The 20,894-nt window shown below is 48.1% G+C and overlaps 1 protein-coding gene across 1 annotated transcript in view; it reads left to right on the top strand.

Moving 5' to 3' along the window:
• The window catches only part of LOC147718024 (torsin-1A-like), a 169,441-nt gene extending 148,871 nt beyond the window's left edge, over positions 1-20,570 (top strand). Inside the window, exon 5 of the mRNA XM_086924840.1 lies at positions 16,378-20,570. Coding sequence (XP_086780966.1) covers positions 16,378-16,628 — 251 coding nt within the window. The 3' untranslated portion in view covers positions 16,629-20,570. The remainder of the gene's footprint in view (positions 1-16,377) is intronic.
• The last annotated feature ends 324 nt before the right edge of the window (positions 20,571-20,894 follow it).

Below are 20,894 nucleotides of genomic sequence, written 5' to 3' on the forward strand. Positions count from 1 at the left end.
CAAGTTGCCGATCGCGAGCGTGGAAAATAAACCTCCCGGCGAGATTCTCAACGCGGGGAGGTCAGGTTTCTCATTGCGAGTGGTCGCGTATGCTCACGATGAGAAACTACCAGTCCGCGTTGAGAAAGCTGCAGTTCGAGTAAAAATCTACTCGAGCGGCAGAAAACTACAGCTCGCACTGTGCAAGAGGCCGTTTTCAATGATTGCACAGTGCCGGATGCTTGTCCGCACTGTGCAATCATTGAAAACTGCATCTTGCACAGTGTGAACAGGGTACTACGCAGTTCGCGTAGTGCTACGCGTAGCTCGCGAAGTGCACTTTGCGTAGCTTCGCGTTGCGCTACTTTGCAAACTACGCCCATCCCTAGAAAATATGCTACAGCCAATGGAAATGTAGGAAAAGTAAATAGCACGCACAGGAACCAATGAGAAGCCTGGAAAGAGAGGAGACTGGATGTAAGTCCCTTTTAAGTTTATATTAAAAAGAATAGATTTCTCAAGCACCGCTAAACCTAAAAAAGTGTTTTTATTGTTCAACTGCAGTTTAATTTCTGCATCCACGTTATGCGGCCATTAAAGTCACTGGACCACCTCAATTTGCAGCCAATCCGTGTAGATGGGTCATACTCAGCAAAGTGTGAATTCAGTCTTTATTGCGAGCCCCAACATACACAGTAAAGCAGTCTGCTGAACCTGCCTCAGCCACTCCCTCACCACAATGACTCATGCAGATGATAAATCACTACCATAAAATCTGCATAAGCAGGCTCCGCACACCCCCCGTTTTAAGAACACAAGAATAAAAACCAACTGGACAGAATACACAATTAAGCAAAAAACTCGAACCAAGACGGTCAAAGAACAACCCAGGAAAAAATCACTCCAGCACCAACAAGGGATCGCATTCCACAGGGCCTTTATATTTTTTTATTTATTAAAGGGGCGGGGGTTGAGGCAAGCTGTTCACCCCACCCCCTGAGCCTCTTTAGGCTCTGGTGACCCCATCGCCCCAGCATTGTACTTGTAAGTTAAAAGGGGCGGGGCTGTGCTGCCCTTGTCCCCCCCTACCCTGAATCTTATCCATGGGGACCCCACCACATGGCCCTTCTCCCCTGGCCGATATCTGCTCCCGGTACCCCATCCCCCAGGATCTAGTGAGATTTTTTTTTGGGGTGGGGGGAAATATTTGGCTCAATGACCTCATCTCTCGGGGCCTAGCATGATTTTATGGGGGGGACACTTGGTCTCTTTCCTGGGGCCCATATCAGCAACTGGGACCCCATCCCTGGTGCCCGGGGAGATAGATACGCGGCTCCCCCTCCCCAGGCCAATATCTGCATCAAGGACCCCATCCCCCGAGATGTGACGTTCTATTTAGGGGATGGTAAAACACGCATCCCCCTGCTGAACCGATTACAGTCTCAAAGACTTCTTCCCTCAAACTTTAAAGGCACCATACTCTTCTTGGGAGCTGCAGAAGGAGCCCCAAGACCCTAGCCGGCTTCCTGCATGCAATGGGAGCCGGCATCATTCCTGCCTGCAGAGAGCAGCCCCAATGCTCCTCCCTCTGGGCGGGCACAATATTTTGATCTGTGTTCCTGCCCGTTTCAGTGCAGGCAGGAAAACCAATGAAAAGTCCACTCCCATCGGGCGGAAACATTTTCAAACCTCCCGCCCATCAGGGGCGGATGTGGTTGAAATTTAAAAATGCTCCTGCTAAGCAAGAGCTAACGCAGATGTCCCTTCCTGCACTGGTTCGGGCAGTGAAACCGCTATGTCGCTGACCGTCGCAAGGAAAGGGAGGCACAGATTGTAACTATCAAGAAGGATCTTCTTGCTCTAGAGGAGGCGGCTCAGGGTGCGGACAGTCCAATATTCATACATCAGATGCAACCTAAAGCGGCTGAATACAAAGCTTTGGCTACAGATGCTGCTAAGACCCTAGCGAGAGACAGGAAAGGCTGATTAAATGATCAAGGGGACAAAGCTGGCAAGTTGATAGCCTGGCTGAACAAAAAGAAGCAGGCGCAGAGGGTGGTGTCTGAGCTTAGGACCGATGCAGGGACCCTCCTAACTGAACCTCAGGAAATTATCAGGGTGTTCGCTGCGCACTTCCAGAGGGTGTACAGCAGGGGGTCTGATCTACCGGAGGAGGACTCGGCTGCTCTACTAGCTGACATTAAACTGCCCACCCTCTCCGACGAAGATAGAGAGTCTCTGGAAACTGCGCTCACAACGGAGGAACTGGCCAAGGCGATTAATGAACTTAGGTCTGGAAAGGCTCTCGGCCCAATGGTCTCCCTATTGAGCTTTATAAGCTCAAACCGGACTGCTTGGTTCAACATCTGAAACATATGTTTGAGGCCTGTTGCAAACAGGGGATACTGCTGAGGGACCAGCGCATCGCTACAATTGTGGCCATACCTGAAGGAGGGGAAACAAAGAGAACTATGTTCCTCCTACAGGCCAATATCCTTGGTAAACGCTGAGCCCAAAATCCTTGCGTAGGTGCTCGCCAACAGGATCAAGCCTCTGCTCACTATATTGGTCCATCCGGACCAATCGGGCCGAATGCCTCACCGCAATACTGTGCTTAATTTGCGCCGTTTTCATGGAGTTTTGGGTCGCTGCAACGCGATCCACCAGGACGCGGTGGTAGTCTCGTTGGATGCCGTAATGGCGTTTGACACGCTTGTATGGCCCTACATGATAGCGGTTCTCAAGAAACTGGGTTTTGGTCCGAATTGTATTGGCTGGGTGCACCTACTTTACACTGAGCCCTTAGCCCAGGTGGGGGTGAACAATAACATTTCGGAGGATTTTACTCTAGAAAGAGGAACGAGGCAGGGATGCCCCCTCTCACCCTTGCTTTTTGCCATCTCCCTGGAACCACTAGCGGCCTGGATAAGACGAGATCTCTCCTTACCGGGGCTTAAATGGACGGATGGTTGGGAGGACCAAATTTCGCTTTACCCGGATGATATTCTCCTGTACCTCGCGTCCCCGTCCAAGTCCCTGAATGTGGCGTTAGACATATTTACCAGCTTCGGGAAGAATTCAGGCTATGGTATTAATTGGGGGAAGTCAATCCTTTACGTCCTTCATGGGGCTCCACCAGTGATTCCGTGCCATTGCCCGATTTAAAGTGGCTACGGAAGGGTTCACGTACTTGGAAATTTTCATCTCCAAGCAGAAGGTTGCTCGTTATGAGAGAAATCTCCTACCGCCCCTGCAACAGTTTAAGAGGGATACGGCCATATGGAAGAAACTCCTATTGTCCCTACTGGGTCGGGCAGCGCATTTCAAGATGATGGCGCTGCCACGGTTTTTATATGCCCTCCAAAATCATCACCCAGACTTAGTTCTACAAACATATTTTGCAGCAGTTGAGGCCACCCAGAGAGACCTTTTATGGGCTGGGACGCCGCGAATATCCCTCCAGAAACTCACACTGGGGTGGTACGATGGGGGAATAGCACTTCCAGACATCCGGAAATACTACTGGGCAGCACACCTCTCCGCCATAAATCAGGGTAAATACTGTGGTGGAAACGATCCTGGCTACGGGATGGAAAAATGGGTCCCCCTGGGCGGGCATTACGAGGCGGCACTTTATTCTAGACCTAACAGATACACACTCACTGGCCCAACAAAGCACTCTGTCCAACTTTGGCACATAGTTAATCGTAAACTGGGATGGGTGGATAAGCTTACACTAGCTACCCCGCTCTGGGCTGCTGAAAAATTGGGAACACTGAGTCGCACGAAAGGGTTTCACAACTGGGACCTGATGGGGATTTCCCAAATAAAGGATTTGTGGGGACCCAGTGGGGTGGCGGCATTCGCCTCGCTTTAGGACACTTATGACTTTGCACACACGGAACACTTCCGATATCTGCAGGTCAGACATTCCCTCCAGACTAACATTCCACCCGGACCGCAGCTCCCGGAGTCCTCCCCCCTCGAGGATAGATTACTGGACGGTCACCTTCAAGAAAAGGCTATCTCCCTCACATACAAAAAACTTAGCAATCACACCCCAGACCCACTGATTGCACTTCGCAGTAAATGGGAGGCAGACTGACTCGAGATTGACGATGAGGAATGGAGGGAAGCCCTCTCATCCCCTAAAATGATAGCAATATCGGCAAAACTGAGACTGATTCAACTGAAAGTGCTCCATCAAGTCTATATATCTGGCACCAGACTGGTGTTGATGGGTAGGTGGGAGGATGGGCTCTGTAGAAGACAGTGTGGAGAGATGGGGACGTTCTTTTGCATAATATGGGAATGCCCATTGATGCAGGTACATAATTGTATGCTTGTGGCTTGGGGGGGTAGTACTGCGACCAGAGGTCAAGAGGTGCCTTCTGAACATTTGGGAGCCCACGGATCTGTCGGCAAAAGGCAGATTGTGGGTGACGCTGGGGCTCGCGATTGTGAAACGAAATATAGCATGCCTGTGGGGTGCGGTATCCCCTCCAACGCTTAGCTCCTGGAAGACGGACATGGATTGGTGCATGTTCCAAGAAAAAACAGTTTGTGTGGCCCGGTGGTGTCTCGGAAGTGGATAGCAGTTTGGTCAAATTGGAATGAATACTGTGGTAATATCTGTGAACCTCCCCTTACCCCATCCCATGACGAACCACTAGAAGTATAACAATTTTGTATTGTCAACAATTGTGTGAGGTGACACCAGCTGTAATGGAAATGTCTTACATTCTGTACGGAAATGTGATAATTAGCAATTCCTGTATGCATTGACCACTGACTTTAATTTTTGCAAATAAAAAAAATGCAACCATCTGTTCATCGGTGCATTGCTAAGCTCGAGCTGGGCGATGCACCCTCCATGCCTCCACTCCTGAGGTGCAGGGGAGCAATGGCATCAAGTGGGTCATAGCAGCATCTATGAATGCACCGTCCAGGCCTCCACTCCTGTGGTGCAGGAGAGCAATGGTATCAAGTGGGTCATAGCAGCATCTATGAATGCACCGTCCAGGCCTCCACTGCTGCAGTGCATGAGAGCAATGGTATCAAGTGGGTCATAGCAGCATCTATGAATGCACCGTCCAGGCCTCCACTGCTGCAGTGCAAGAGAGCAATGGTATCAAGTGGGTCATAGCAGCATCTATGAATGCACCGTCCAGGCCTCCACTGCTGCAGTGCAAGAGAGCCATGTCTTCAAGTGGGTCATAGCAGCATCATTGAATGCACTGTCCAGGCCTCCACTCCTGTAGTGTAGGAGAGCCATGTCTTCAAGTGGGTCATAGCAGCATCTATGAATGCACCGTCCAGGCCTCCACTGCTGCAGTGCAAGAGAGCCATGTCTTCAAGTGGGTCATAGCAGCATCTTTGAATGCACCGTCCAGGCCTCCACTGCTGCGGTGCAGGAGAGCAATGTCTTGAAGTGGGTCATAGCAGCATCATTGAATGCACCGTCCAGGCCTCTACTGCTGCAGTGCAGGAGAGCAATGGTATCAAGTGGGTCATAGCAGCATCTATGAATGCACCGTCCAGGCCTCCACTGCTGCAGTGCAAGAGAGCCATGTCTTCAAGTGGGTCATAGCAGCATCATTGAATGCACTGTCCAGGCCTCCACTCCTGTGGTGTAGGAGAGCCATGTCTTCAAGTGGGTCATAGCAGCATCTATGAATGCACCGTCCAGGCCTCCACTGCTGCAGTGCAAGAGAGCCATGTCTTCAAGTGGGTCATAGCAGCATCATTGAATGCACTGTCCAGGCCTCCACTCCTGTGGTGTAGGAGAGCCATGTCTTCAAGTGGGTCATAGCAGCATCTATGAATGCACCGTCCAGGCCTCCACTGCTGCAGTGCAAGAGAGCAATGGTATCAAGTGGGTCATAGCAGCATCTATGAATGCACCGTCCAGGCCTCCACTGCTGCAGTGCAAGAGAGCCATGTCTTCAAGTGGGTCATAGCAGCATCATTGAATGCACTGTCCAGGCCTCCACTCCTGTAGTGTAGGAGAGCCATGTCTTCAAGTGGGTCATAGCAGCATCTATGAATGCACCGTCCAGGCCTCCACTGCTGCAGTGCAAGAGAGCCATGTCTTCAAGTGGGTCATAGCAGCATCTTTGAATGCACCGTCCAGGCCTCCACTGCTGCGGTGCAGGAGAGCAATGTCTTGAAGTGGGTCATAGCAGCATCATTGAATGCACCGTCCAGGCCTCTACTGCTGCAGTGCAGGAGAGCAATGGTATCAAGTGGGTCATAGCAGCATCTATGAATGCACCGTCCAGGCCTCCACTGCTGCAGTGCAAGAGAGCCATGTCTTCAAGTGGGTCATAGCAGCATCATTGAATGCACTGTCCAGGCCTCCACTCCTGTGGTGTAGGAGAGCCATGTCTTCAAGTGGGTCATAGCAGCATCTATGAATGCACCGTCCAGGCCTCCACTGCTGCAGTGCAAGAGAGCCATGTCTTCAAGTGGGTCATAGCAGCATCATTGAATGCACTGCCCAGGCCTCCACTCCTATGGTGTAGGAGAGCCATGTCTTCAAGTGGGTCATAGCAGCATCTATGAATGCACCGTCCAGGCCTCTACTGCTGCAGTGCAGGAGAGCAATGGTATCAAGTGGGTCATTGCAGCATCTATGAATGCACTGTCCAGGCCTCCACTGCTGCAGTGCATGAGAGCCATGTCTTCAAGTGGGTCATAGCAGCATCTATGAATGCACCGTCCAGGCCTCTACTGCTGCAGTGCAGGAGAGCAATGGTATCAAGTGGGTCATTGCAGCATCTATGAATGCACTGTCCAGGCCTCCACTGCTGCAGTGCATGAGAGCCATGTCTTCAAGCGGGTCATAGCAGCATCTATGAATGCACCGTCCAGGCCTCCACTGCTGCAGTGCATGAGAGCCATGTCTTCAAGTGGGTCATAGCAGCATCATTGAATGCACTGTCCAGGCCTCCACTCCTGTGGTGTAGGAGAGCAATAGCATCAAGTGGGTCATAGCACATCTTTGAATGCACCGTCCAGGCCTCCACTGCTGCAGTGCCTGAGAGCCATGTCTTCAAGTGGGTCATAGCAGCATCTATGAATGCACCGTCCAGGCCTCCACTGCTGCAGTGCATGAGAGCCATGTCTTCAAGTGGGTCATAGCAGCATCTATGAATGCACCGTCCAGGCCTCCACTGCTGCAGTGCAAGAGAGCAATGGTATCAAGTGGGTCATAGCAGCATCTATGAATGCACCGTCCAGGCCTCCACTGCTGCAGTGCATGAAAGCCATGTCTTCAAGTGGGTCATAGCAGCATCATTGAATGCACAGTCCAGGCCTCCACTGCTGCAGTGCAAGAGAGCAATGGTATCAAGTGGGTCATAGCAGCATCATTGAATGCACCGTCCAGGCCTCCACTGCTGCAGTGCATGAGAGCCATGTCTTCAAGTGGGTCATAGCAGCATCTATGAATGCACCGTCCAGGCCTCTACTGCTGCAGTGCAAGAGAGCAATGGTATCAAGTGGGTCATAGCAGCATCTATGAATGCACCGTCCAGGCCTCCACTGCTGCAGTGCAAGAGAGCAATGGTATCAAGTGGGTCATAGCACCATCATTGAATGCACCGTCCAGGCCTCCACTGCTGCAGTGCATGAGAGCCATGTCTTCAAGTGGGTCATAGCAGCATCTATGAATGCACCGTCCAGGCCTCCACTGCTGCAGTGCAAGAGAGCAATGGTATCAAGTGGGTCATAGCAGCATCTATGAATGCACCGTCCAGGCCTCCACTGCTGCAGTGCAAGAGAGCCATGTCTTCAAGTGGGTCATAGCAGCATCATTGAATGCACTGTCCAGGCCTCCACTCCTGTGGTGTAGGAGAGCCATGTCTTCAAGTGGGTCATAGCAGCATCTATGAATGCACCGTCCAGGCCTCCACTGCTGCAGTGCAAGAGAGCCATGTCTTCAAGTGGGTCATAGCACCATCATTGAATGCACTGTCCAGGCCTCCACTCCTGTGGTGCAGGAGAGCAATGGTATCAAGTGGGTCATAGCACCATCATTGAATGCACCGTCCAGGCCTCCACTGCTGCAGTGCATGAGAGCCATGTCTTCAAGTGGGTCATAGCAGCATCATTGAATGCACTGTCCAGGCCTCCACTGCTGCAGTGCATGAGAGCCATGTCTTCAAGTGGGTCATAGCAGCATCTATGAATGCACCGTCCAGGCCTCTACTGCTGCAGTGCATGAGAGCCATGTCTTCAAGTGGGTCATAGCAGCATCTATGAATGCACCGTCCAGGCCTCCACTGCTGCAGTGCATGAGAGCCATGTCTTCAAGTGGGTCATAGCACCATCATTGAATGCACCGTCCAGGCCTCCACTGCTGCAGTGCATGAGAGCCATGTCTTCAAGTGGGTCATAGCAGCATCTATGAATGCACCGTCCAGGCCTCCACTCCTGTGGTGCAGGAGAGCAATGGTATCAAGTGGGTCATAGCAGCATCTATGAATGCACCGTCCAGGCCTCCACTCCTGTGGTGCAGGAGAGCAATGGTATCAAGTGGGTCATAGCAGCATCTATGAATGCACCGTCCAGGCCTCCACTCCTGTGGTGCAGGAGAGCAATGGTATCAAGTGGGTCATAGCACCATCATTGAATGCACTGTCCAGGCCTCTACTGCTGCAGTGCATGAGAGCCATGTCTTCAAGTGGGTCATAGCAGCATCTATGAATGCACCGTCCAGGCCTCCACTGCTGCAGTGCAAGAGAGCCATGTCTTCAAGTGGGTCATAGCAGCATCTTTGAATGCACTGTCCAGGCCTCCACTGCTGCAGTGCATGAGAGCCATGTCTTCAAGTGGGTCATAGCAGCATCATTGAATGCACTGTCCAGGCCTCCACTGCTGCAGTGCATGAGAGCCATGTCTTCAAGTGGGTCATAGCAGCATCATTGAATGCACTGTCCAGGCCTCCACTCCTGTGGTGTAGGAGAGCCATGTCTTCAAGTGGGTCATAGCAGCATCTATGAATGCACCGTCCAGGCCTCCACTGCTGCAGTGCAAGAGAGCCATGTCTTCAAGTGGGTCATAGCAGCATCATTGAATGCACTGTCCAGGCCTCCACTCCTGTGGTGTAGGAGAGCCATGTCTTCAAGTGGGTCATAGCACCATCATTGAATGCACCGTCCAGGCCTCCACTGCTGCAGTGCATGAGAGCCATGTCTTCAAGTGGGTCATAGCAGCATCATTGAATGCACTGTCCAGGCCTCCACTGCTGCAGTGCAAGAGAGCAATGGTATCAAGTGGGTCATAGCAGCATCTATGAATGCACCGTCCAGGCCTCTACTGCTGCAGTGCAAGAGAGCAATGGTATCAAGTGGGTCATAGCACCATCATTGAATGCACCGTCCAGGCCTCCACTGCTGCAGTGCATGAGAGCCATGTCTTCAAGTGGGTCATAGCAGCATCTATGAATGCACCGTCCAGGCCTCTACTGCTGCGGTGCAGGAGAGCAATGGTATCAAGTGGGTCATAGCAGCATCTATGAATGCACCGTCCAGGCCTCCACTGCTGCAGTGCATGAGAGCCATGTCTTCAAGTGGGTCATAGCACCATCATTGAATGCACCGTCCAGGCCTCCACTGCTGCAGTGCATGAGAGCCATGTCTTCAAGTGGGTCATAGCAGCATCATTGAATGCACTGTCCAGGCCTCCACTGCTGCAGTGCCTGAGAGCCATGTCTTCAAGTGGGTCATAGCAGCATCTATGAATGCACCGTCCAGGCCTCCACTGCTGCAGTGCATGAGAGCCATGTCTTCAAGTGGGTCATAGCACCATCATTGAATGCACCGTCCAGGCCTCCACTGCTGCAGTGCATGAGAGCCATGTCTTCAAGTGGGTCATAGCAGCATCTATAAATGCACCGTCCAGGCCTCTACTGCTGCAGTGCAAGAGAGCAATGGTATCAAGTGGGTCATAGCACCATCATTGAATGCACCGTCCAGGCCTCCACTGCTGCAGTGCCTGAGAGCCATGTCTTCAAGTGGGTCATAGCAGCATCTATGAATGCACCGTCCAGGCCTCTACTGCTGCAGTGCATGAGAGCCATGTCTTCAAGTGGGTCATAGCAGCATCTATGAATGCACCGTCCAGGCCTCCACTGCTGCAGTGCATGAGAGCCATGTCTTCAAGTGGGTCATAGCAGCATCTATGAATGCACCGTCCAGGCCTCTACTGCTGCGGTGCAGGAGAGCAATGGTATCAAGTGGGTCATAGCAGCATCTATGAATGCACCGTCCAGGCCTCCACTGCTGCAGTGCATTAGAGCCATGTCTTCAAGTGGGTCATAGCACCATCATTGAATGCACCGTCCAGGCCTCCACTGCTGCAGTGCATGAGAGCCATGTCTTCAAGTGGGTCATAGCAGCATCTATGAATGCACCGTCCAGGCCTCTACTGCTGCAGTGCAAGAGAGCAATGGTATCAAGTGGGTCATAGCACCATCATTGAATGCACCGTCCAGGCCTCCACTGCTGCAGTGCCTGAGAGCCATGTCTTCAAGTGGGTCATAGCAGCATCTATGAATGCACCGTCCAGGCCTCTACTGCTGCAGTGCATGAGAGCCATGTCTTCAAGTGGGTCATAGCAGCATCTATGAATGCACCGTCCAGGCCTCTACTGCTGCGGTGCAGGAGAGCAATGGTATCAAGTGGGTCATAGCAGCATCTATGAATGCACCGTCCAGGCCTCCACTGCTGCAGTGCATGAGAGCCATGTCTTCAAGTGGGTCATAGCACCATCATTGAATGCACCGTCCAGGCCTCCACTGCTGCAGTGCATGAGAGCCATGTCTTCAAGTGGGTCATAGCAGCATCATTGAATGCACTGTCCAGGCCTCTACTGCTGCAATGCATGAGAGCCATGTCTTCAAGTGGGTCATAGCAGCATCATTGAATGCACTGTCCAGGCCTCTACTGCTGCAGTGCATGAGAGCCATGTCTTCAAGTGGGTCATAGCAGCATCTATGAATGCACCGTCCAGGCCTCCACTGCTGCAGTGCAAGAGAGCAATGGTATCAAGTGGGTCATAGCAGCATCTATGAATGCACCGTCCAGGCCTCTACTGCTGCGGTGCAGGAGAGCAATGGTATCAAGTGGGTCATAGCAGCATCTATGAATGCACCGTCCAGGCCTCTACTGCTGCAGTGCATGAGAGCCATGTCTTCAAGTGGGTCATAGCAGCATCATTGAATGCACTGTCCAGGCCTCCACTGCTGCAGTGCAAGAGAGCCATGTCTTCAAGTGGGTCATAGCAGCATCTTTGAATGCACTGTCCAGGCCTCCACTGCTGCAGTGCATGAGATCCATGTCTTCAAGTGGGTCATAGCAGCATCATTGAATGCACCGTCCAGGCCTCCACTGCTGCAGTGCATGAGAGCCATGTCTTCAAGTGGGTCATAGCAGCATCATTGAATGCACCGTCCAGGCCTCCACTGCTGCAGTGCATGAGAGCCATGTCTTCAAGTGGGTCATAGCAGCATCATTGAATGCACCGTCCAGGCCTCCACTCCTGTGGTGCAGGAGAGCAATGGTATCAAGTGGGTCATAGCAGCATCTATGAATGCACCGTCCAGGCCTCCACTGCTGCAGTGCAAGAGAGCCATGTCTTCAAGTGGGTCATAGCAGCATCATTGAATGCACTGTCCAGGCCTCCACTCCTGTGGTGCAGGAGAGCAATGGTATCAAGTGGGTCATAGCACCATCATTGAATGCACCGTCCAGGCCTCCACTGCTGCAGTGCATGAGAGCCATGTCTTCAAGTGGGTCATAGCAGCATCTATGAATGCACCGTCCAGGCCTCCACTGCTGCAGTGCAAGAGAGCAATGGTATCAAGTGGGTCATAGCAGCATCATTGAATGCACTGTCCAGGCCTCCACTGCTGCAGTGCATGAGAGCCATGTCTTCAAGTGGGTCATAGCAGCATCTATGAATGCACCGTCCAGGTCTCCACTGCTGCAGTGCAAGAGAGCAATGGTATCAAGTGGGTCATAGCAGCATCTATGAATGCACCGTCCAGGCCTCCACTGCTGCAGTGCAAGAGAGCCATGTCTTCAAGTGGGTCATAGCAGCATCATTGAATGCACCGTCCAGGCCTCCACTCCTGTGGTGTAGGAGAGCCATGTCTTCAAGTGGGTCATAGCAGCATCTATGAATGCACCGTTCAGGCCTCCACTGCTGCAGTGCAAGAGAGCCATGTCTTCAAGTGGGTCATAGCAGCATCTATGAATGCACCGTCCAGGCCTCCACTGCTGCAGTGCAAGAGAGCCATGTCTTCAAGTGGGTCATAGCAGCATCTATGAATGCACCGTTCAGGCCTCCACTGCTGCAGTGCAAGAGAGCCATGTCTTCAAGTGGGTCATAGCAGCATCTATGAATGCACCGTCCAGGCCTCCACTGCTGCAGTGCAAGAGAGCCATGTCTTCAAGTGGGTCATAGCACCATCATTGAATGCACCGTCCAGGCCTCCACTGCTGCAGTGCAAGAGAGCCATGTCTTCAAGTGGGTCATAGCACCATCATTGAATGCACCGTCCAGGCCTCCACTGCTGCAGTGCAAGAGAGCAATGGTATCAAGTGGGTCATAGCACCATCTTTAAATGCACCGTCCACAACCTCCACTGCTGCAGTGCATGAGAGCCATGTCTTCAAGTGGGTCATAGCAGCATCACATGACCCTACCAATGGCCTTTAGCTTCAATATTACTTTCCATCTTGCTTTTCTTCTCTCTCCTTCTGTCCTTCACTACCTGCCAGTCTTACTCTGTTTTTCTCTCTTACTTTCTCATTCTCACTGACTCTCCCCATTGCTCCATTTCTCGTTTGTTCGCTGCCTCTTCCTCTTCTCGTCCTCTAGCTCTTAGTCTCTCCATTTCTCCCCTAGCATCATCACTCTTGTTCTTTCTCTCCTCCCCTTTTCTCCTCTTGTTTTCCCTCCTTCCCACTGACTTGTTACCCTTTTCCCTCTTGTTCTCTTTCTCCACCCCCACCGCTGTCCCTTCAATCTTGTTCTAAAAAGTGTCCAAGCTGGCTACTTTTTAGGTCTTTTTTTAATCTTCTCGTTATCCACCCCCACCAGATTGCCAAAGCCAATAGCTTGTCCATGGTTGATACCTATTGGCTTTTCCCTTGCTCGTTTTTGTGTTATAGCCTATTTGGGTGAAATCGGGCCTCTATATTTATGTGCGTACTCTTATCTCCTGCTCCTTTGTATCTGCCAAAGCATTGAATGCTTTCAAACGCCACACGTTTGTACAGTCCATGTGGCTTTAATCCTTTTTAATGTCTGCCTTTCCAAAAGGTCACTGAGAAGATTGGGATTTAGTTGCCTGCCCCATTCAAGGAGTGCTGTAAAAACACGGGTTAACCCAAAAAGTCACTGGGACCTGGGTGAATAATTGATACAAACAAGGTGGTCCCAGATACTAGAACGAATAAACCATGACTGAGTAGCTTGAGTGAATACAATTTTTTTTTATAACAGCATTGTTTTTATCCACAACGTGTACCATAAAAAATCATTCATAAAATAAGTTTGTAATTGATCACATTTGATGCCCCTAAAGAAATGGACAGGGAAGGGTAGTGTTGGGATAGTGAAGGTACTGAATGGGTAATATAACAGTGGTCACTTTTACCTCAATAAACCAGAAATAAAAATTAACACACTTAAAAGTACAATTCATTAATTAACATCGGAGCGATATGTAATACATCACGAAGAATATATATTGCAGTGCAAATAATAGCTTTCCGAAGCTTTTTTGACTGTAGACCATTTTTGATTTAATCGGAAAGTATCATTCCACCACTCACTCTAAGCAACCATTGGGAGTCTCTTTTCTATTTCTATGATTAACGGTGCTCACGTGATCTCAACTTCTATCCGGAAGTCAATATCCCTTGTCGTTTTGACGGCGTATGCCGATGAATGTTGATCCACTGAACCCCCGTTGTAGCCCGTGATTATTTCTCCAGCAGGTATGTTAGACGGAACTTGACGTTAAACACTATTGTTTTCTGATGAAACGGATATAGTCATCTGCCGTTTTCATTACTCCGCAGACTCCTCACCTATGTGTGTGGCAATTCCACCAGGATACTTCAGCAAACATCCCCTCTGATTATGACGGCGTGTGCCGACTTCTGTGAATGAATTGGACCCCCCGCTTAAGGCCGTGATTCTCTCTCCTACAGGTATGCGAGTTAGGGCTTTATTTTTTAACATTGGCAGTCCTTTTCCGACATAACGGTACTGATTACCCGCCGATTTCGTGTTATAACAGATTTGTTATCTACATGTGTGGCTATCCTACCCTGACATTCTAGACCCGCGCAGCCTTGGTTTAAGGTAGGCTACTCATGACTTTGCCATGCATTGAATTCGGAATTGGGCATTATCTGCGCACATTACTTATTGGAGTCACTTCTATACTTCTTAGAAGCTGGACTCCTGTTGGCTGTAATCTTCCACTACCAAGATCCCTCTATTAGAACACAGCGTTTTGAACACACCAGGTACGCGAGGCTCTATTCCTAAAAACACCTCTGTGGCCATACCCGTGCTACCCATATTAAGCACCCAACGTTTTGTATTTTTTTGAACAAGCCGTACTGTATTTTTGGAGAGAGTAATCACATATGAACCCCTTGTGCCATACATCCTTAATAATCTAAGGTAGGCCAATCGGTATTTGTTGTGTACTTGTAACACATTCCTTGTATCCAACTGCTCGTGATTGCATCTTTGATAATCTATTTGTTGTAGGACTTTGATCCACGTGAAGGATCCCCTCTCCATCTCTGATTAAGTCTCCTATACCAGGTAATCCAGTGCTGTGTGCCCATATTGGTTGTTATTCTACACCTATGGTTGTTCACTATTCTGACTGTCTTTGACCCAGTGCACGACATCACTGGGTTGTTCTGATTATTTTATCTGTGATAAATGACTTCAGCAAGTTCCTTTTTTCCAATTTTCTAAGCGACCTTGATTGTGGTGAGGTTTTACTATGCTTGATGTCACAAGCATTAGCAACAGCTGACCTTAGAAGACATGGGGCACTACTTACCCAATTTCTCCCCCATGTGGGTCAAGATCATTTTGTGGCTAACACCGGTTTTTCGTCTAATGTATTCCTCCCTGTGATCTCGTATAATGATTGTGTGTTCACAATTCCTCCTCTCTGCCTTTTATTATTTAAGGAGTAATAGGGATCATTCGTGACCTTCACTAATATTAATTTATTAATTTTCTATACAGATTCACTGCCCCCTTCTGTGCCCTTGTCCTGATGAAGACCCTCTAGCAAGGTTTCACTCCATGCCTGCATTTGTTTGGGTCGAAACGTCGACACTTTCTTCTATGTTCAGCCTCTTTCCTGATGTATCATTTGTGATTCTGTTTTGTTTGCGGCATGAGTTTTAATTAATTAATGAATTGTTCTTTTCGGTGTGTTAATCAATTATTATTTCTGGTTTATTGAGGTCATAGTGACCACTGTTATATTACCCATTCAGTACCTTCACTATCCCAACACTACCCTTCCCTGTCCATTTCTTTAGGGGCATCAAATGTGATCAATTACAAACTTATTTTATGAATGATTTTTTATGGTACACGTTGTGGATAAAAACAATGCTGTTATAAAAAATGTTTGTATTCACTCAAGCTACTCAGTCATGGTTTATTCGTTCTAGTATCTGGGACCACCTTGTTTGCCCCATTCAAGGAAACCTTAGAGGTGGCCTGAACTCTCCTAAGAATGACTTTATACTTTAACAAAGTATATTCTGAAGTACAGTTTGAGCTGGAAGAATAAGTTGAAGTATATTATAGTGGCCCACTGAGCTCTGCAAGGGTCTTCTAGGAAACCCAGGTCACTAAAACCGCTCAAGGGTCTGTATCTGAAATGGCTAATTCCCTGATTTTAAAATTGCCTGATTGAATGTAGTTTGTGGGATCTTCTCAATTGACCCTTTACCTTGTTATGTTTGGGGCGGGAGGTAGGCATTTTTAACTTAATTTTGATGGACTTCGTTTGTTCATTAGTTACCCCATTTAAAAAAACGAAGGTGGTCTTTATCTTGCGGGTTTTATGTTCTGCAGCTGCAATATGACTCTTGTTCAAGCACCTTTGCTGATTTATTAACCCCTTCGATGCGTGTGACAAGGTCAGCTCGTCATGGGCGTTACCTGCGCTGTGCGTGTGACGAGTTGACCTTGTCACGTAACGTGGGATTTTTAAAATCGCAGCGATCAGCGGGAAAACCGCTAGCGCACATGCAGTTAAATGGGCGCACATGGCTTTGGTCTATATTGGCCACAAGGATCATTGTTGTTAACTCCTGATCTTCTTCTCCTTAGGTGGCCTGTGGCATAGCAGCTTGATCGCCAAAAACCTTATTGACGTCTTTGTGCCTTTCCTGCCTCTGGAGTACAAACACGTTAAGAAGTGTGTGGCTGTGGAGATCCAGTCCCGTGGGTTTGAGCTGCATGAAGACCTTATCACCAGAGTGGCAGATGCGATGACGTACTTCCCTAAAGAGGAAAAGATCTACTCGGACAAAGGTTGCAAGACTGTCTCAGCCAAGTTGGATCTGTCCATGGAGCTCTAAGCGGCTCGCTCCGCGGCACCGTCTGTTGCTGCACTGCCTGCAGGGACAGATCAACAACTGAAGCACTTTTCTTCCAGTTTTAAATCCTCCTACAGTTTCTAAGAATCACAATTTTATTTTTTTATGGTTGAGTGGGCTACATGCAGATTGTGTGAAAGCTTGTTTGTGTACAGACGTGTGACTCACCAAGTGAGCAATCTATGCGGTGCAAGCACTTTTTAATACCATCAGACTTTTCCCTCAATCGACGACGATATCTATTGTCCACGTTCTTGACATCTCTCGTGGTCGGCAAGGGGTCCTTGTTGAGGATTTCTGTCGGAAGGGGCCATCTGAAGGAAGTCTTGGGTGAATTGGAGTACTTTTTCTCTTTCTTTACACAAGAACACTTGCACTCACAGAATGAGATTCATTGATAGTTGCTTCAGGCACCTTACCCTGATTAGTTTATAGGGTGTAAGTTCTACAGGTTGAATTTTCTGTGGATTCTTGCAGGTGGCTAAGGTGCTATCCCACTAAATAATGTAATTTATTTTTAATTCTGTATTTTAAATATCATTTTTTAATTGTATGAAGAACTGTGAACTCTATCCTATAAGACGTGAGGTATTCTTTCATTGACTGCTACCGGGCAGAGATGGACTTCTCCTGTCACATTTGGGCCTAAACTCGGTTGCTGCATGCACGAGTACCCATTGGTTAGTCCACGTGTGGTGTCCCAAACAGTGGATGCGGAATCCCCAAATTGGGCCAGACTGCAGTGTGGTGCTCTGACATCAGCGATAGTGTCACGGCCACAGCTGTATGAAATTAGTTTGTGTTGTACAAAGTTGCCAAATCGTGGCCTTCCATAGCTTTAAGGGAAGGGGCTTAAACCTTCATCAGTGACCCGATATTAGGAGTCTCCTTGGGTAAATATTGTATACAACAAATTTTTTTACAACTAGGACTTTGACCCCGCATACCTTTTCTCCGCATAGTGCACCTACCCCGCATACCATTACTCCGCATTTTTTTACATTGCATGTGCATTTACAACGCATGCCTTTACAATGAAAATCGTTGTAAAGGTATGTATGGTAAAAGCACATGCATTGTAAAAAAAAAAATGTGGCGATTCACGTCGTTGTGAGGAATCAGGCTTTTCAGTTTCTTCTCATCGACGTGACCACCCCTCAGAGAAAGACGACGTGATGCAGGAAGCAGAAGGAGAGAGAAACCACGAGGAGAGAAAGATAAGTGGGAATGGGCCTGGGGTGGGCATTCATTTTTTAGGGTTTAGGGTAGTGTTTGTGTAGTTTAGGGTAGTGTTTTAGGGTAGTGTTTGTGTAGGGTAGTGTTAACCCCTTCCATGCTGCCGACGGCAGCACTTCCTCGCTGGTACTGCCGTCGGCCAATGGCCCACGCGGCCCGTCTGTTTTGCGGAAGTGCCGCACTTCCGCAAAATCGGAGGCGCAGCCAACGGGTTAAAGGGTAGTGTTTTAGGGTTTAGGGTAGTGTTTGTGTAGGGTAGGAGTGTTTGTGTAGTGTAGGGTAGTGTTTTAGGGTATAGGGTAGTGTTTGTGTAGGGTAGTGTTTGAGTAGGGTAGTGTTTTAGGGTTTAGGGTAGTGTTAGTGTAGGGTAGTGTTTGTGTAGGGTAGTGTTAAAGGGTAGTGGTTTAGGGTAGTGTTTGTGTAGTGTAGGGTAGTGTTTGTGTAGTGTAGGGTAGTGTTTTAGGGTTTAGGTTAGTGTAGGGTAGTGTTTGTGTGGTGTGGGGTAGTGTTAAATGGTAGTGTTTTAGGGTTTAGGGTAGTGTTAGTGTAGTGTTTGTGTAGTGTAGGTTAGTGTTAAAGGATAGTGTTTTAGGGTTTAGGGTAGTGGTAGTGTAGGGTAGTGTTTGTGTAGGGTAGTGTTTTACGGTATAGGGTAGTGTTAGTGTTGTGTAGTGTTTGTGTAGGGTAGTGTTTTAGGGTTTGGGGTGGTGTTAGTGTAGGATAGTGTTAAAGGGTGGTTTAGGGTAGTGGTAGTGTAGGGTAGTGTTTGTTTAGTGTTAAAGGGTAGTGTTTTAGGGTTTAGGGTAGTGTTAGTGTAGGGTAGTGTTAAATTGTAGTGTTTTAGTGTAGTGTTAGTAGTGTAGGGTAGTGTTAAAGGGTAGTGGTTTAGGGTAGTGTTTGAGTAGGGTAGTGGTTTAGGGTAGTGTTTGTGTAGGGTAGTGTTTTAGGGTTTAGGTTTTTTTTGTAGTGTAGGGTAGTTGTTGTGTAGTGTCGGGGGGTCGAGCTGGGTAGTGTAAATGTAGGGAAAGGAGTGGGTGTCGGGGAGGGTCGTGAGGGGTACTACATTAGGGTGTAGGGTAGGGCAGGGTACTCTTAATTACCTTTAAAACTTTTACTAGGAGTATACCTTTACCACGCATGCCTTTGCGTTGTAATGGCATGCGTGGTAATAAGTATAGTCGTGGTAAAAGCTTGCTTTGTCAAAAATTGTGGGGTCATTGAATTTGCGTTGTAAAAATTTTGTGGTGATGGTATGCGGAGTGATTGTTAGCGGAGTAACGTCATATATTCCATTCCTTGTCATTTTGGAAGAGTATGCTCTTGTCCAATGTGAATGGAGTCTGATAAATGAAAGTCCCCCCTCCCCCCCCCCCACTGCCCCCTGCTGATTGCATCCTCCTGGAACTGGGTTGTCTGATGATGCTTTCTCAAGGCTTATGGGATAGAAGCGCTTGTCTTGTAGCCTACTGACCCCAGACAGAGTTGTCTCACCCTCATCGTCCACATGTCCTAGCATAGTTGCCAATTGGCACTTCGCATTGTGGCTCCTTTACTTTTAATTTGGTGATTTGACACATGGCACTTCACTGAACTTGAAAATTCTGCATTAGATCCCAGTTTCTCCCTGAAACTTCCTTGTAACCTAAGAAGCGCAAGCCTGTGATGAGCACTCAGGGAAACACTTTTCTGTCCTCTGTGTGTTCTACATGCACAGGAACATTTCACTTCCACTCTGACGGACACTGGAGAGGGGGGGTTCCTGGATTTCTGTTAAATACAATTTTAGACCCTTTTATGAATGTTCACAGGTAGCCAAAGAATGAAAATACTTATTGAATGCACTTTCTTTTCCCCTTCAAATCAATCACTACAGACCAGCTCGGGCCATCTGGTCAAATCGTGAAATTCTGCTGAATCTGTTCTGTAAGACAGTCATCCCACAGTCCATAGAATTATTTGCACAACCTCCAGTGACTTATGGTCATGAAACGTGCCCCCTGGTCAGTTGTCAGCCTGGTCTGTGGACAGGTGTCGGTCCATTACCAGTAGTCTGGTTTATGTACTGCTGCAAGTATTAAAATGGGGCTCTCTGAAGGCGCGGTCTTGTGGCCTTTGGACTGAAGCGTCTTTAGTTTACATTTTAAAGTTGTAGATTAATCGGTGCCTTGTATGAGGTTTGCAAGAGGAGTAAATGATTTTGTACCTATGATGCATTGGATGTGAATTCTCGTCGACAATAAACAGATTCTGCTGATCACAGGTGCACTGTTGTGATTGGGGTTGCAATAGAATGGATCCTAGTGACTGACCTTTAAAAAGAAGAAATGTATACTTGTTTCAATGTTTTTTATTGCATTATATATTGTCTGTTCTCTGCTGGGACTGATTACATACCAGTAACAACAAGCATTTGCAATGCAATAGGTCTCGCATTAGGAAAGTTTGAGCTATTGGTATTGTAAATGACAATTTTTTTATTTATTTATGTGTTGGTTTTGAAAATAGCTAAATGAATAGCTTTGTCATTTACAATGCCAATAGTTTTAACTTTCGCAAATGTGACACCTATAGCATTTGTAATGCAACATGTCTTGTATTTACGTGACTTGGATGTATTGATATTACAAATAACAATGGGTTTGAATTTTTTTAATCATTAATACTTAAATAAAAGTTATTGTAATTTAAAATGGAAATAGCTTTTGTAAACAACTTTTGTGAAGATTATGTTCATTGTATTTTCTTGTGACGAAAATCCAAAGACAGAAAATCCAAGAACAGAAGTGAAATATTAACATCTTTTTGTGACATTTGTAAAAAAATCTTAACATTGAGAGAACATATTTGAACCAGTTGTTGAATGGTTGCACAGATTGATGCTGTGGTGGCGCTGAGTGATGTGGTGGCTACGAGTAATGCTGTGGCGTTTAGTGAGGCTGTGGTAGCGCATAGTGATGTTGTGGTGCCCCTGAGTGATGCAGTGGTGGGGCTGAGTGATGCTGTGGTGATGCA

Source organism: Lissotriton vulgaris, chromosome 5, assembly GCF_964263255.1.
Source record: "Lissotriton vulgaris chromosome 5, aLisVul1.2, whole genome shotgun sequence".
In the NCBI taxonomy this organism is placed as follows: domain Eukaryota; kingdom Metazoa; phylum Chordata; class Amphibia; order Caudata; family Salamandridae; genus Lissotriton; species Lissotriton vulgaris.